General features: G+C 37.4%; 1 protein-coding gene across 1 annotated transcript in view; it reads right to left on the minus strand.

Annotated features, from left to right (window-relative positions):
* ATP10B (ATPase phospholipid transporting 10B (putative)) overlaps positions 1-9,273 on the minus strand; it is a gene marked incomplete at both ends in the record, with an annotated part of 50,711 nt that extends 41,438 nt beyond the window's left edge. Inside the window, 2 exons of the mRNA XM_082063925.1 lie at positions 7,691-7,885; positions 8,999-9,273. Of these exons, the coding sequence (XP_081920051.1) occupies positions 7,691-7,885; positions 8,999-9,273 (470 nt within the window). The remainder of the gene's footprint in view (positions 1-7,690; positions 7,886-8,998) is intronic.
* Positions 9,274-17,428: the final 8,155 nt, after the last annotated feature.

A 17,428-nucleotide genomic window follows, 5' to 3' on the forward strand; every position in this document is an offset into this window, starting at 1 on the left:
TTTTTTCTTTTTTTTTTTTAATACTGTCTTGACCAAAATGCAATTGCTATGATTTTGCCTGGCACCAGCTGGAACAAACAGGTAACTCCAAGATCAGCCACTTACTGACTGCTAATCGTTAGCATTAGTTTCTAAGGACTCTCATTAGCTTATAAAGTTTCTGGAAGCCACAACCTAGATCAGCTTTTTTGCTACAGTCATCTCCTTAGATGTCCATGTAGCTCTTGAGGTCATACAGTAGAAACTTGCTTTTCTCCAGGTTTTAATGGTGTCTTAAAAATCTAGAAAGTTAGGATGGAACTTAATACCATGAGGTCCTGATTCTGCAGGTCTTTGAGCCAAACCCATAGGTTCTTATTTATTTGCCCTTTGTCTTTAGCCATTAAGTTCTGCTGCTATCTGGTAAAGCACTGCACTTTTTCTGTGAAGCAGCTTTAAATGTCTTGGCAGGTAATAGATCTTGAAGAAAGCTCTGATAAAGCAATACACAAAGTGCTGGTAGCATTAGTAATGTATTTACAGGTTTTCTTCCACAGAGACCAAGGGTCCTCACTGTAGTGACACACACTGAATGATGCGACCTTCTAACTTGCTGCTCTTTGACTTTTAAGTGTTACTGCCTGGACCAGCTGAGTGTTAAAAACATTTTTCTTTTGCATTTAGTCAGTTCAGCATGTCACATATTTCTTTGCCAAACAATCAACATGCTTATCATAAGATGAACTTCCATTTTAATGATTTCTTCACAATTTTGGTCTCATGGTTGCATGGTGACGTAAGAAACCTGAGTGTACTATTGGTTTAGGCCATTTTCTCAGCTCAGGGAAAGTTTGAAGAGTGCCTCAGGTTGCACAAGCAGAAGGCACTGTCTGCACCTTCAGTAAAACCCACTGTTAATTCAGGTATCCATAGTTAAACTAGGGACAAAAATTTGACAATACGTGAAATATATTCAAAAGTTACACTGATGTCAAGAGCAGAGGATGCTCACTGCCAGTGACAGTCCCAGACAGAGAACAGTATAACCATGTTTGACATTAAGCAAGGGAGAGGCATTGGGTCTTTCCTGAGGGATAGCGAGCTGCAATGATATCGTAGCAGATAATAATCCTGCAGTCATTGTAACTTATTCATATTGCTACTTTTGTAAGAAATCGTTCATATTTCAGTTGAGCGAAGTTCATGCTTTATGGCACCTTCAGCCAACTGGAGATCTTTGGATCTTCAGCCTCCAGCTGAACAAATTATTGCATCGTTAAGAGAGGGTACCACAGGGGTATAGAAGCCTTGCTATTGCTATACTCAAGAAGAGTGACTGTAATTTTGCCTGAGAGAATGTGATGGGACTTCAAGCAGGCCACAGGATTGAGACCCTCTCTTTTTTTTGGTGTATAAAATGTACCCACCAAAGCTTCCAGCAGGCTCCTAGTCTTTAAAGTTCTGTTTTGTTAGAAAACAAAAATAACAGAGCAGAAAGAAAAAGCTCTTTAACAAGTGAAAACTCAGTGTTGCTGAACAAGACTTTAAATGAAAGTACTGGCAACAAAAATCTCTTTTTGCTTACTGTGCCCTTGGCAGGATGATATTTTCGTCTCATCCTACTTTCTACTCTGCAAACTTTTAGGGTCACCCTGGGTTGAACAAGCTGCAAATGATGTTTCCTGGGTCCAGAGAAAAGTTGTATTTTTTCTTTCCCCTCTGAGATTTGACAGGAGGTCAATTCCTGTTTTCAAGAATGCTCCCCACCCTTCTATGTCATCTTCCAGATGCCACAGACCACTGTTGGTCGTGATGTCTCTGGGCAACTCCAGTTACTCTCCCAGACATGAGGAGCGCCTAGGGGAGGCGCAATCTCTCCTCCCTTCCAAAGGTCCAGCTGATCAGAGCATATGATGGAGGTTGAAACAGAAATGCAGCCTTTGTCTTCCCTACCCCACTTCCTTAATTTTAAGAAAATATAAAGTATACTATATATATTCAGAAAGCTGTAGGTAAGCAGATCTCCATTGCTGTCATAGAGATTTCATAAACAATGAATCTAACGTATGCCTCATAAATTATCACATGGAATTATAAGACTTCAATCAAGTGACATATTTTAATTCTCTTTCAAACCAGTGAGTATATCCTAAGCCATTTCCAGTTTTTCAGCTGTTGACAAGTTGTGACTTTGTGCAACACAGAGATTTTTTTGTTTTCTTTTTTCCACATTGCTGCTCGAGGGATAACCCAGAGTTAGTGTTGATGCGGAAGGCTTTAAATGTTCTAAAACCTTACACTAAGTAGATGAAGAGTCACAGCAAAGACCAGCCTGACTTTTCTGTGCCACAGACATCAGTGGATGTACAGAGGAAGAGAAGATTGATACTTCTAGGAACTACTTGAATACCACAGGGCCTGAAAGCGTCAGAGAGGATCTTTCTATGGAAAGAGTAATCAGGCTATCTCATTTAGGATGCCTGTTGACTTACCTAGTTTTCTGACAGCTCCAGAGGGTGAGTCAAAGCATACAAACTGTGATTCTCTGAGTCACTGTCTCAGATATCCAAGTTTAAGTGCTTAAAATTAAGCAATGTGAGTAGCTCAATTAATGTTAATGTTTTTATAGCTGCTACTACCTGATGTATGTGCATTCAAACAAGCATGTTGCTGTGTCATCTTGAACTCTGCACAGACCTTGCATTTTTATTTGAGTATCTATTGAGACACTGAGAAAAATTCAGGTTAAATTTTCCAGAAACTCAAAATTGATGTAAAAACCTGTCTGGATGGTATGGAGTATTTACAACACTGTTATGGCTTAATCCTATGGCTATATTAGATCCAGGCCATACATTAATTACATACCAAGTAGCTCTTTGAACATTACAGAACTTCAAGAAAATTAAATAATAGCTTTTAGCAACTGCTGGGTTGACATTCACTTACAGGTTGTATGTGACACTCAGTACCGGCCCCTGCTGTTAATAAGTTAATGACAAACTGGAGAGACTTCAGAGAAAAGTAACCACAGTAGATTTGGAGGGGTGACTGACAAGAAAGATGAAAAGAGTGGTCTATATACAGATCATGACTAACAGATGTCTGGGCATAACAAAATGAACATGATAAAAATCACACATATTTGAAGATTATAATTAAATGTTGTGGTTGAAGAATAATTAATTAGGGTTGCATGAAACCAGGTGACTTAAGGAATTTGAATGAAATTAAAGAGGAATAATAAAGCATAATATCATAGAAAATGCTTTGAAAATCACCTTTGTAGTAATGGAAGGCCCTTTTCTCAGAAAACTGGAAAGCAGACAAAGTATATTTTAAAGAATACCAGGAAAAAGGAGGCATCTAAATATGGGTCTGTAACATCTACAACTGAATGTTTTGTTTTCCTCTCTTGGTGTTGTGCAATTTGATCTGACAGTACAACAGCTTGCACACAATTATTGTGGTTCCAAAAGTTTGATTCAGAACTTAAAATCTCCACAAACACCAGATCTAAGTTATTGCATCTCCCCAAGACACTTAAATGTCTCTTAATTGTCTCTCATTTTCTCAGTTAAACATTCTTCAAATACACGTGTCTTTTCCTTCATTTGACTAGCAGACTAGATTACCCATTCCAGCTGATCTCTGTGAAAAGAAAATTAGACGAAATGTGATTACAGGGTAGCCTATTTAAATGCAATTTCCCTTGGTCTGCCCTGAAAGAAGGCAAGTTACTGCATTTCCCCCAGTCTTCAAGATAGTTTTGAATAACATTTGGAAAAGACTGTTCTGTCTTCATGTTTCTCTTGGAACTGGAACCAGAGTGATTGTTATTGAAATCTGAAATAAAGACAATGTATTCTCCAAGATGAACTCTTAAAATCAAAGTAATTTTTTTATCTTAGGATAGAAGATAAGTTGCTCTATTGAAAAGAAACCTTTGCTGCCACAAGATATAACAAAATTTGCAATGTCTTGAAAAAGACTTTCACCTATGTTAAAAAATTACCTACAGCAGATGATTCATAAGGAAGAAAATTAGAAGACATCATTATCTTCCATGACTTTGCAGCTAGCAAGAAGAACAAGAAATATCAGCTTCCTGAAGCACTATAGAAGCCTGATTAAAATTATTCATGACATAATAAGCTGTATGATGAATGCTATAGTCTGAAGCTCTCCTTATTTTCCTTTCCCTTACATCATCTTTTTGAGCCATAAAGCTTTGGTGAAAGACAAGATTCCAGACAAGATTTATCCATAGATCAAAGTATTTTTAATGGGATGGGATAACCAATTTTAAGACAGGCTTGTGTCAAGATTCCGCATAAGAAAGTACTCATGTCTAGAATCTCGATCTGGATCTGTGTGTTGTAATTCCATGAGGGACATCTTTCTTTTACACAAAACAAGTTTTATTGTATTTCTCACTTCTCATGTTCCCATGGTAAAAGGGATAGATACAAATTAGCATGATTGCTTTATGTAAAGAGGAAACAAATAAGATTCCCATGCAGTTCCATTCATTAGTACCTACTGTACCACCTACTCTCTTTCGTACTGGTTTTCACAAGCGTTAAAAAAATGATCCATTGCCTCATGGATTGATGTAACATTGAAAAGATTAAAACACCCAACTAGATTGCAGTCTCAAAGATAGGAAGAGGCAATTTTGCCACCTACCCAAAGAGCTACAATTGTTGACAGTCTTCATGGTGGAAAAGAGAAGGAATCTTAAATGAACAATATTTAGAAACTTGTAAAATGTCTGCTTTTTCAGACAAGTTGGCAAAGAAAGCAGTGTCATTTGTTTTTTTTCCTGACAAGTTATTATCTATATGCAGAGATAAGTTTAGCCCCCAAAGAAGAAAATCCATTGTTCTCCTGTTTAAATAGCAGGATGTAAAAATAAAAATCTGACAAACACATGGAAGACAAACAAAAAGAAATGACAGCACTGTGTGATAAAAGCCAGAGTTCTGCAAGATCTTGTTTGTGAAAGTGTACATTATATAAAGCACTGTTGATTAATTTGAGGGATGACAAGCAACATTCAGGAAGATGGAAAGTTTCCCTCTTCTGACTCTCAGAGGTGATATTTTAACACGGAGAATTCATTTTCTACTTTTCAAACAGAACAGTTTTGATACAATAAAACATATTTTTCAAACTTCTGAAAGTCCTAAAAGCAAGAAGTCAAGAAACACTTTGAAGAAGTGAGCACAGGCACATGTAGTGAATTCATGTAAAGGTGACTGAACAGAAGCATATATTACTATCTCCCATTTTCAAATTGCATTTTTACACAGTTTCATTTTACATACAACCTAGTAAAAGAAATACAAATGAAAGCCAGTCTGCAGTCTGAGTATGAAATTCAAAGTAGTTCAAAGAGCTGCATTTTTTTAACCAGCATTTTTTTCCCCATATCAGAACAAATACCAGGTATTATGCATACACTATGACTTTTTTCACTTTTACTTTATCACTGTGATTTTCCATAAGACATTTATTATTATTATTATTATTATTATTAAACAAAGTCTCACCATTGATAAAAGACCTCAAGCCACCTTTTTTTTTTTTTTTGTTTTGATTAAAAAAAAAAGCTGTACGAAACTCACCTGCTGTAAATGTAGCATCCCATATGATTGATTTCTTTGTCTAATTTATACCGGCAGAAGTCCTCCCAAGCATCTTTAATGGCTGTAATGGCCATTATGGCACAAATTGGGATCACAGAAACTTCTGGTTGGAAAGCATTCACCACTGGCACAAAATTCAGCAATGCAATAAACACAAAATAAATATTGGCAAAACGGTGAAACTGCTCATAGATATTTTTAGGGAGGAAAGTCAAGATGGTGTATTTTGTGGTCTTAATTTTATTGGAGTCATAGTGTCTGTTTGGATTTTCCTTCCACTTCTTACTTCCAAAGGGCAAATTGGAGATGATCACTCGTTTATTTTCATTTTTCTTCTTTCTTTTCTTTACTTTTCCTCTCTTCTCCAGCTCTTCATTTTGGATTTCAGTGTCTGGAGCACCACATCGGCAGCAGGTTTCCTTGAAAAAATGCTTTTTCCATATCATCCTAGAGAAGCAGTTTGCAACACTTTTCCTTGACATCTTACTTTCCTCTCAAGAAGTAGTCTCAAGTTGAATAGCAAGAAAGTTAGAAGAGTTCAATAAATCCGAGAAGCACCCAAGTGGTGGAGAGAAGAGTGAAGATGTCCAAAGTCCTGGGCTGCCTCTCGTTCGACTCCAGGCTCCACCTGCCCAGGGCCAGGTCTGATCCTGACTCAGCCACACCGATCCCAGCGCCTGCGCCTCAGAAGTGACAGAAGCATCCTGAATGTGTTGTTATTCCTGTTGGCGTATGCCCGGAGGCCTTGTGCAGAGCGTTTCCCTGGCATCGACTGTCTGCTCACACAGAGTGTCTCAGTTTCAACACAGAACAGGGACCAAGCTGAGAACGTACACACAATTCTCACAGTTCACTCCATGAGTTTCAGAGTCACTTTATAAGCCTGGGAATTGCCAGGAAGTTCAAAGGTAAAAGGCAGAGCTCACATCCCAGAAGTCAACAGCAAATTACTGTAAGCCTCAGTGCAGACAGTATTTCTCTTTTACTTCCTCTATCTACTCTTTGTTTTCGTGACCATAACATGGATTATTAAATGAACAATGCCTATCCCCTCAAACCAAGCAAACCTGTGGTTTGGTAGCTGTGAGAATGATACGTAGACACAGGCAATGAGGACAGTTTATTGAGATTACCCCTCAGCCTGATCCTTCTCCTCTGATAGACCTCCTGTTTCTGGACACTCAAAGCATTCCTTACTCACTCAGTAACCCATTTCCAGCCTCTCATTTCTTCTTCCTCATTGGTCCTTGTGCCTCTGACACATACGTACATAGTACAGATGTGGTCTAATTTCCAGGAGAGCTAATGAGATATGTACAAACCATAGTAATTTTTTCTCTATGTCCTGGGCTTAAGAAGAGGTGAAAAAAGGAAGAGACCCCAACATTTAAACTTCTTTTAAATGAAACCCCCTGTCTACTACATTCTGTAGTGACAAACTACATAGTCTGAAGACAAGTTAGTACTTGGACAAGAAACTCTGATGAAATAGAAATGTTGCAATAAGAATTGCACATGAAAATATTTCTTCCTTCTGAGTCAGTACTGAGCAAACATCCCAGCTTATTGAGGGTGTTGTGCCATCTCCAAAGTGAAACCATGCTGTATTTATCACCTGTGTTTACTGCAAGTCCTACTGGTTCCTGGTTATTCCTCACCTTGAATGTGGTTGATTATTAATGTTTGTATAAATGGTTATAGTATAAAACATCTCTAAAACATTGCTCCAATAAGTTAAACAGCATCAGTAATCCTTTCCAGACTTGGATACATTTCATTTTTCCTTCAGATCCTCCTGCTACCTGAGGAGGATGTTGTGTATTTTGGCAAGTCAGTTTGGAAACTTGGAATGAAAACCTGTATATCAGCACACATTGCCATGATATGAAACAAAACTTGAACGAGATAAATGAGGCATATTTAAAGGCAGAATAAAACTATTTTATAATAGATCGTCAAACTTACTGTAATCCAAAAGGTCAGTGAGGGACTTAATGCAAAATCAGATGAGCATTTTTCACATAAAATGCAAGGAAAAATAATTAGTTTAGTTTACTTACTTGTCATATACCCTGGTTTTAGAGAAGTTTATAGTCTTATCAAATTGGTGTTTTCTATAGTCTTCAATAGCATCCTTAATCATACTGGTAAGCAGCACCACAATCAGAGGCAGCATAGTAATCTCTCTGTGGAAGACTTCCACTTGAGGGAACCAGTTCAGAACCACCAAAAAGAAGAAATAAAGATTACCCAACCTGAAAAGTTATAAAATAAATAAAAAGCAGTCAAAAATTAGAATGTGTCCTTTTGTTAATGAACATCTCCTGTTCTGTGTCAAAGGAACACTAACCATTTCACACCTCTACCCTCCTCTTCCTTTCTGTAAATGAATTAATCACTTAACTGAGATGCTAATTTTTTTCTTTAGAAGGGCCTGTGAGATACATTTTCATAATATTATAGCTACCTCCATTTTTCCACATATTACAAATACCTTTTATCTCTAAGAGCTAAAACTTCTTTAATGATCCCCCACTGCCTCAGTCTTGGAACAAACAAACAAACAAACCAAAGCCACAAATTAAAAAAAACCCCAAAATTAAAAAAAAAAAAAGCGCCACAAAACCTTAAAAACCAGAATGGGTGTAAAAACCCACATGTTCAGAATTATGGAAATGACCCACTCGGGAACCTATGGAGGATTGCACACATGGAAGGTCAAATTATGAATGTGTAAATCTAATATACAGAATGCAAATTTCAAAGCTAGAGATGGATATACAACTTTCATTTATCTTTATCACAATGATATTTCCCTGGACATATTATTGACATGATTCATTATGCTGAAGGAGGACATAATTTCAAACTATCCCTTGGAAAGAAACCTGACCTAGTGCTTGCTATCTTTGATGTAAAACACTGTATGCATATACATACGTACTGTTTATAAGTCAGTGGAAACTCACTTGCATAACATTAAAAATGTACTAAAATTAATCTATAAGCCTCTGAAACGTATAGAATTTCATAGGTGTCTTAACACACCTATTGAACTTATTTTCCTGTTAGAATTTTATTCAACACAGAAACAGAGGGATTTTCAAATAAAACCTTGACATTTTTGAAAAGAAAACTGTTCCAGCATTCAAACAAGAAAGCTAGCAACAACAGAATTTTAAGCACAGCTACTGTTTACTTGCTTTAAACTTTCATTTCAGTCTGAATCAAGTGACATTTGGTTACAAATAATTATCACCTAAATTTTAGTACTGTGGCCACAATAGTGGCTCTTCTTCATGACCCTCAATATCACTGTTTTAGAGACATTTCTTAAATCTTTTGTGCCACTGGTTTTTGCTTTTTACCTGTGAAACTGCTCAAAAAGATTTTGGGGCAAAAAAGTGTACCATGTGTATTTTGTGGTCTGCATCCTATTTCCAGAATAAAATGTAGAAGCTTGTTTCCAGTCTTTCTGCTGTCTCCCATTGTTGGGAAACACAATCCTCCATTTGTTTAAGTTGAGTTTTGGTTTATTTCTGCCAGAAAACAGCAGCGGAGTTGATTCTGATAGAGTCTGGGAGGGACGTTCATCTCCGCGTCGCTGCCAACGGTACAAAGCAGAGTCCACAGACAAAGCCATTCACAACGGGGATGTCAGGCTGAAAGACAAATGCATGACAAGGACTGAAAACCAATTCCATTCTGGTAGAAAATTCACTTCATGTCTTGCTAGCAGAGGTTTATAATGCAGCAAACAATGCTGCTGTTCAGTGTGTTACATATTCAGTCTTCAAGCTCAGCAGTTTCTACAAAGAATGCACAGAATAAAAGATAAAACAAAATCTTCTCTATGGAAAAAAATCTATTTCTATCTCTGGGGAAAAAAAAAAAATCCCAAATCTATTTTCTGTGTGTTATAACAGCAAACTAACATAGATAAAGACGATTTAACAGAGGTGAACAGTAGCTTTTCCACCACAAATTCTGTATCATTTTCCTCAGTCATAAGCTGCCACCAGATCTGTTCAGGCATTTTTCTTCACACGTCTTCGACTTTCTTACAATACTTTTTCTATTCACACTTAGTTACGAAGAGGCTGGTTCAGGTGTTGAATCTTAATAACTCAGATAATAAAGAACTGCAGCATCAGCTTAATCTCATTTACACTCACATAACAGTTTTTCAGAGTCTCCACAGAAATCTGATTTGAATGAAAAATACCAGCCAGCACTAAAACAATGGATGTTTTATTGGTTGGAGAGATAAAGGAATTAAATCTCCCAATACTAATCCTATTATTGTTGAACACTTGTCTTCTGACTTATTCTCACAGCTGCAACTGCAATAGCGATCCAACATGCAGGATGCTCAGGCTCCAGCAGCGCAGGTGTAGATATTATTAAGCTCAATCTAAACATAGTAAAATCTCAGTCCAACAGCAGAAGCTTGAGGAATGGAAGCTGCCATACAACATGGCACTAAATGTGAAAAACCAAAAAAAAATGGCATCATACTTGTTCAACTTCAAAGTTCCACTAAACAAAACACCTGACCTGAACTCACCTCACTTAGATTTCAAAAGGCAGTGGTCACAAACAGTGCCATATCCATGAAGAAAGAAGCCAGCTGGCACCACCACCATGCAATTAAGTGTGTCACAGGAGATGTAAAGAGTTCATAACATAAACCATGCAAAACTAAACAACTGTTATATGGGAGATAATTATGTAGCAGGATGCATAATCAAAGCAGCAAGCTAAAGACTTTCTTGACACATGAATTTTAGTGCTGGCAATGAAAAGATAGCAGGACCAAATATAATACTTACTGTTTCAGATCTGTAAGAGTAAAAAGGATCCTAAACTTGCCATCAATACTAGCAGATAACCTAGCAAGAAAAAATAAACAACTTGAGCATGGGTCCTTCTGTAAAATGACAATTTTCTATTATATCATCCAGCCAACTACTTACAAGAATCTTCCAACTTACTGGCACCTTGATGTGTTATGCCAGTTGCCTTCTATGTGTTAGGAAATCCATAAAAAATGTTGCATTCCTCTGGCAATATATCTGACATGTCTGTCCCAACTCTAAAAGAGCTTCATAAAATCCCTCTTCTGCAATGGTAGAATATTTTACATGTGCACACCCATTTGATTTATATTTTTATACAGATGTAATTGAAAGAACCCATGAAGTATGAATTTTTCCAACATATATTTACTGAAGTGACTGGTTTTCTTCTGTCTGGCTAGTGACACTTCAGTGCTGCAATATATATCTGGAAAGGGAAATATCAAGGTGATGCCGACATTTCCAGCACAATTTTGGTTGGGTTTTGCCATCTATGCCACCTCAGCATAGAGATTACAACAAGTCCTAACTGCAGTGCTGGCACATTAGAGCTGTTGCTTTTTTTTTTGTCTAAGCTCCTGTTTTGCTACTCACATCAGAAATGCTTGCCTGTAAAAGGAATCAGCAAATTCCAGCAGTCTGATTTATTTCTAACTGGAGGAGATCAGAAATGCCAGAGAAACGCCAGCCACGGCTGTGGACATTTGCGTTATGCTCAGTCATCCTGCAACTGCTCAAGGCACAACATGAGAAACACAGGGAAAGCAGGTGGTTGCACTTCAGCTCAGCACTTGCCAGGCTTGGAAACAAGGGAATGAAAAGAATCTCCCCCTCCTTAAAATGACAAAACATAATAAGTGGGAGGAAGCCTGAAGAAATTACTCAGGTAAGCCATACAGGGGAATATCCATGACAATTTCCCTTTATTATCATATAATCATGGTGGCATAAACTTTCTGTGTCCCATCATCCAATGTTTTGTGACATTGCAGTCATTAATACTATTACTATCATTCTCATGGAGTCCTACTCAACAGCCGCAAAAGCCTCAGTTTCAATAAACTATTTTCCCTCTTTCTTTCTAGTCCATTATTCATGGATGTACCTGTGGGCAGCTCTCGACAGGGCAGACACATTCTTCCCATCTGTAACTCCCACGCTTTTTTTCCAGAGAGAAAAAAATTGGGCAATCTAACCTAGAACAAGTCATCTCTCCCCTCGTGTAGATGCCCCCTCAAGGTTCCCACAATCACAGACATATATTCATTATATGAAATTATAATGAATCATAATCTATTTTATTCTTCCTTCTAGCAGTGGCATTCCTTCCCGTAGTCCAAACTTTTGCCACTCTTCTCTGACCTTCCAGTGAAGATACTGTGGTCTCAAGTGACCTGCAAAGAGCTAAAACAAATCTAGATACCTCGACTACTGAACTTTTACATTTGGAAAAAAAAAAAGCAAAACAAACTAGGCAAGAAACGTATAAGTGATTAAACTATGATCTATTTATAGCAAAGGCAACTTAACCATACAGAAATGTGTCAGCTTGATATCCAGTTATGTAAAGACATGAGATGAGAAGAAATACGTAAGCTGGTGTTAGCACAGGAGGTTATAAGCAGCAGTCACATTATTTCATGAGCCTGCATCAACATTTCTGAAATGTGAAGCAATAACCAGAGTGTGAAAACCTTTACACCTCTTCCATAAAATTATGGAAAAAAATATGTCCAAGAAAGTTTTCATGATTTCTGACGTCTGATGAAAAAGTGATGTGAACAATAGACTGTAAATTAAAATGGTATCGGTTCCTACTGTCATCAGGGAGCTCTTGAAAAATCAGGGTTTTTTTTGCAACAAGAGGAGAATCGACATCATATTCTTTCTGTAGGGTCTGGGGTGCAATTTGATGACTTTCATCATCAGGAAATTCAGAGGGACAATGTCATTTAGCATTTTTTTCTTTGCCATTTGCACAGGGATTAAAATATCAAACTTCTGTTAACTAAGAACAACACATCATGTTATTTTTGGAAAAGATAACACATTTTTCCTAACAGTTTTGCAATGACACTCTGAAAAAGATATTGTTTCTGAAATGCTATGGACTATCCTGACTCAGAAAGAGGATTTTGCATATGTAATAAACACAACAGGAGCGTATTTATTGCAATAAGCAGCCATTAATCATATCTCATATAACCTAAGGCCATTCTTCAGGTTTTGAAAGCCTCATTTATTTTCTTCTTGTTGCATTTAATTGGCGAGTGAAACTATCACCATTGTTAAGATTAGTGCCACATTTCTGCCCTAAACATCTTCTGAGAAGTCAAACTGTGCTCACGATATAGCCCATGCTGTGGTGAGCTTTCACAGGTAGCCCTTGCCTGTACCCATAACATGCAGTATCCAGGGGATGTGAACATATTTGGAAACTAGAGAGAAACAGGATAATGATTTATTCCTTTTGTTGGGAGAAGAGCTGAGAGGCTTATTGTGTTGGCAGAGACAGAAGAAATTATATCAAGTCATTTCCAAGTGTGGATTTCAACATGTTTGAACAGTTCAGCATATCAGAGTTGAACTACTCTATACTCATCTGTATCAAGCCCTGCAAGGCAGGCCTATGCTTTTTTCATTTTCATTATTTTATATATATGTCATACTACAGTGAGAATATGTAAGCATTCTTACATAAGAGAGACATTTCTTAGACAAGAAACAAACTGGAGGAAAGCTAGCACTATCAAATCCAGCATGCAGTTGGTGGAATTTGGCAATTTTACCCACAAAGGTTTCAAGCTTATCTTCTATTTGTGAGTACTGCAATTTTAAGTCAGCAAGAGTATTTGTAAAGGGGTGCTACAACAGCACAATGATTAGTTTTCCTCTTGCATCCTTGTGTTGACAATGGGAAAAGACCCTCTTGATTTTTCATAAATAGCCTATATGACTAGCATTCTACCTCTGATTGCTTAATCTCATCCAACACTAAAGAAAATTTATCATTTATATGATAGAAACTTACTGCATTAGAGAGGCATGCCAGCACTCTGAACTAGGAAGAATTAGTTGTGACACACACTTTACAAGTATTCTTTTTAAATGCTCTCTCTTTTCTGAAGATTCTTGTATTCAAAAAATGTATTGTTGACTGTAAGGGAAAGCTCATCAGAAACCCAACAATAAGAAAACAACTTTTTCTCTTTGAGGTTGCCTCATTCCTGCCAAAAAACAGGCTTAGCTGCAGATCTCTGCATCACAGACTTCAGAATCCTGCTTCTCCTGCATATGCACAAAAACTTGCACACAATCCTACCTTGTGCTGTTTATTAAGGAGATGATAAATCCACATTAAAAAATCCCCAAACCTGCTCATAGGCACATGTAAAAACAACTTCAGAAGCTGGGAATACAAAGCCGCAACTGTCAGATCTAACTAAGACAGACAAGATATATTCCTGGTTTTAAGAAGCTGGTTGGGTATTTCTGAAAATTTGACTTCAGGTAAAAATTTCAGACAGGGTGGAGCTTACTTTTGAAATTCAGTACTGTGAGCAAATGCAGTGGTAGCACTTAAATCAGATGTGTGTGTTATCAAGAACTACAACTAAGAAAATACCCTTCTAAGTTTTCACCAGATATTTTCTTTTCTACATTGCCTGTAAAGCAAGAAGGCATTAAATAACAAAAGTGCCCTCTAATACTTAATACTTAAGAGTGCCCTCTAATACTTTCCAAAACTTTTATTGTATTTCCTAATTGAAAGCAGCAGCAATTTTTCTTCTTGATGTCCTATATGGATATGGTGACATCCATTCAAAAGATCCATTCTCAGGGAAGATTTGGCTGGGGAGATAAACTTTGCCAAGCGAGCTCAGTACTAGAGAAATTTCAGACACAAACTTCTTTATCTGCTTTGCAATTATCTCCTAGGAAGCTCTTTCATTTTTTGGTGATACTGTATACAAAATCCTCCTCAGTCACATCAGTTCAGAGAAAATATTTTGTGGCTAAGACTAACAGAAAAGGGAAAGGAGATTGGGAAGAAGGAGGAAGGCAATTCCATTGATTAGCAGCCTAAAATTATGTTGTAACATTTTATATTACAGAAATAATACTTGCAGTATCAAATAAAGTTGCTAGAAATTAAAAAGGAGCTCCAAACAACTCCCTCATTCGAAAAGCGCTCATAATTGCAGACTTTTCATACAACTGGCAAAACAAAAGTATTTTAGATTAACAATTATATCATGTTCTTGAGTGCAAGTTTGTGTTTGTGCGGGATAAACAAAAAAGAGCTTTTCATAAATCTAATGTATCATTAAAACACAGAGCTTCACTATTCCAATATTATATTAGATTGACACAGGTTTTCATGTCTCAACTAGCTTCTCTTTCCTTAGGGAATAAATCCAAAATCTTGCAATAATTGGTTAATTATAAGGCTCTTTCCCAAGGACAGAGTAGATTTCACTGGCTGATGCAGAACTTTCCTTTAGCTCGAGCTGTGCGGAGGCATGTTCAGGCAGCACAATCTTCTTCAGGGCTGCAGCTGTGTTATTAGGACTGGTTTCAAAATAGATGTGCTCTCAGCATATGCTGACATACAGGTCATACAGACAAGGATGATTATCACATATTATTCAAGAAGGAAGTTGCCAACTTGCAAACAGTAATGCTGGATGCTGTGGTTAGCTCCATTTTGTGAAAAAGGAGTTTGTCCCAGTCTCCCATATTCCATGCTCATTTAGAGAGACTAAAACTCTCTGGCTAGCCACAATGAGTATCAGTGCTGCCAGCATACCCAGTCCTACAGTGATCTGTTCTTATTACAATTGGGCCTACTGCATTTTTCACGAGTGGAGGCAGAGGTAGCTTCTGCATCCATATCACCTTCAACACAGTAATTACAGTTGCCACGCTCCCACCTTCAGCTGAGGAGACACTGGGAACATACACTTGCACAGAGTTTTTACAGAGTCCCTAGCGGCAAGGTGTTGCTTGGAGACATCAGATTGAAAGGGCAGACAGGTCTGTGGTTTTCATGACTTAGAGAGATATTCTTGAGGTTTCTCTTGCAAGTTAGTACGCAGACACGAGCAGTGAATTCCACTATGTATCCTAAAAATGTTTTACGTGCATATATATATATTTTCAAATAAGTAAACATAGTCCCAGACACAGGACTGCAGGCTTCAGGCCAGTGCAGAAATGAGAGTGGTCATTACAAGAAATAGAACTACACATCTCGGAATGTATGTAGTTTTGAGGATGCATTTGAAGGTACTGTCCTAAATACATGTTTTCTGAAATCAGGCTTGTATTCCTCTTATCCAGGAAAGAAAAGAGACATAATATAGGAACTCTCTTATTCACACAGTTCAGTTTAATATTAAATTTTTTTCTATGCCACATGAAAATACATTGGTCTAAACAAAACTATACACAATACAAAGGTATATACCTATACCCCTGGGCTTTTTAAATGGCCTCCATGTGAGTTCCTAAATACAGGCAAACATTTGATTCTCCCTTTGTTCATAGAAAAGGTAATTCATAAAGTTGATAAAAAACAAAATTTAAAATTTAAAATGTTCCACCTCTTCCTAGGCTCTAGAAAACAACATCTCCATTCTTTCCATAACCTGGTTATCAGAGAAGAAAACTCAGGTAGAAAATGAAAAGATGCATATGCTACACCGCCTTTCACTCATTCATTTGACATTTCATATTTCTCCAACTCCTACTTCTTGGCAGACAGCGAGTTCTGCATCTGAGGACTCAGCCTTGTTTACCTATGAAAACACTTAGGACATCAGCAATCAGAGAAAGCAGCAGCAACCTGTATCACCAGGGTTCTACTATTCTGACGCCTCTCCTTGGTGGGGAAAAACCCATCTTTAAAGATTTTTAAAGTATCGAAGAATTTTGGGGTCAGCATTCATTTTCTTCCTGGGCCCAAAGCAGTCAGCCTAAAACTAGGAGTGTAGTAATGGACTGCAATAAGCTCTCAAACACATAAATTAAGCATGACTAGAGAAACTCTGCCTGAGCACCCACAACCCAGGGGACAATCTGCACAGCTGTTTGCTAAGACATCTCCCCCAGATCCTGGAGAAAAAACAAGCACAGAGACACAGGTATGCCAGGTCAGGCAGGCAAGTCAAGCTTAGGACAAGGCAAACCAAGGCAAAATGTAGACCTGCTATACTGGAAGCTCATTTAATCACAAAAGGTTTACTTGGTAAAATGCGAATATATAAATCCAGCCCAGTATCTATGTCAGGGGATGGGAGGGGAGATTTTTGCACAGCTGTCTCTTGTTTTTCCAAATATATCACATGAGAAGCTTTCTCATTGCTGCAGGTTGGGGAAATTTTCCCCTGTGCTCTCATCTGGCTATTCAGAAATCTTTTGAGTTTGCTATTGCAAAAGAGACTAATATCTGTTTCAATCCATAGTATGCCTCTATCTCTAGCTCTTTGAGTTGTCCTGCACACTTATTAGAAGTAGAATTAGAAGACCACTTATTTCGAACTCCGGTAATGGTAGAATTTAGTTACATTTTAGTCCAGAAATGAGGACACAAAAATTAGAGCAATTGTCTGAAAAAATATTTTTTTTGTTTGTTCCACTTAATATTCAAAATCAAAGTGAAGTGGTCTTTAGAAGACAATCTAATATTTATAGTGTGTATGATTATAAGCACTTATGATCAAAATTATGTTGCAGATGTTCATGTGGGAACTCAGCAATACTGAATAAGTCCAAAAGGAAGCAGAAAAATTGAAAATATATTGGAAACTGACCAGAAGATCCTTTATATGTAAAAACCTTTTATGCAACTATGTTTTTGTCAGAATGTGCTGACTCTAATTTCAGTTCTCCAAATCTGAATATTAAGCTAGAGTGCCTCAAAGAGAATAGTTACTT

Source organism: Streptopelia decaocto, assembly GCF_964273445.1.
Source record: "Streptopelia decaocto genome assembly, chromosome: 12".
Taxonomy (NCBI): domain Eukaryota; kingdom Metazoa; phylum Chordata; class Aves; order Columbiformes; family Columbidae; genus Streptopelia; species Streptopelia decaocto.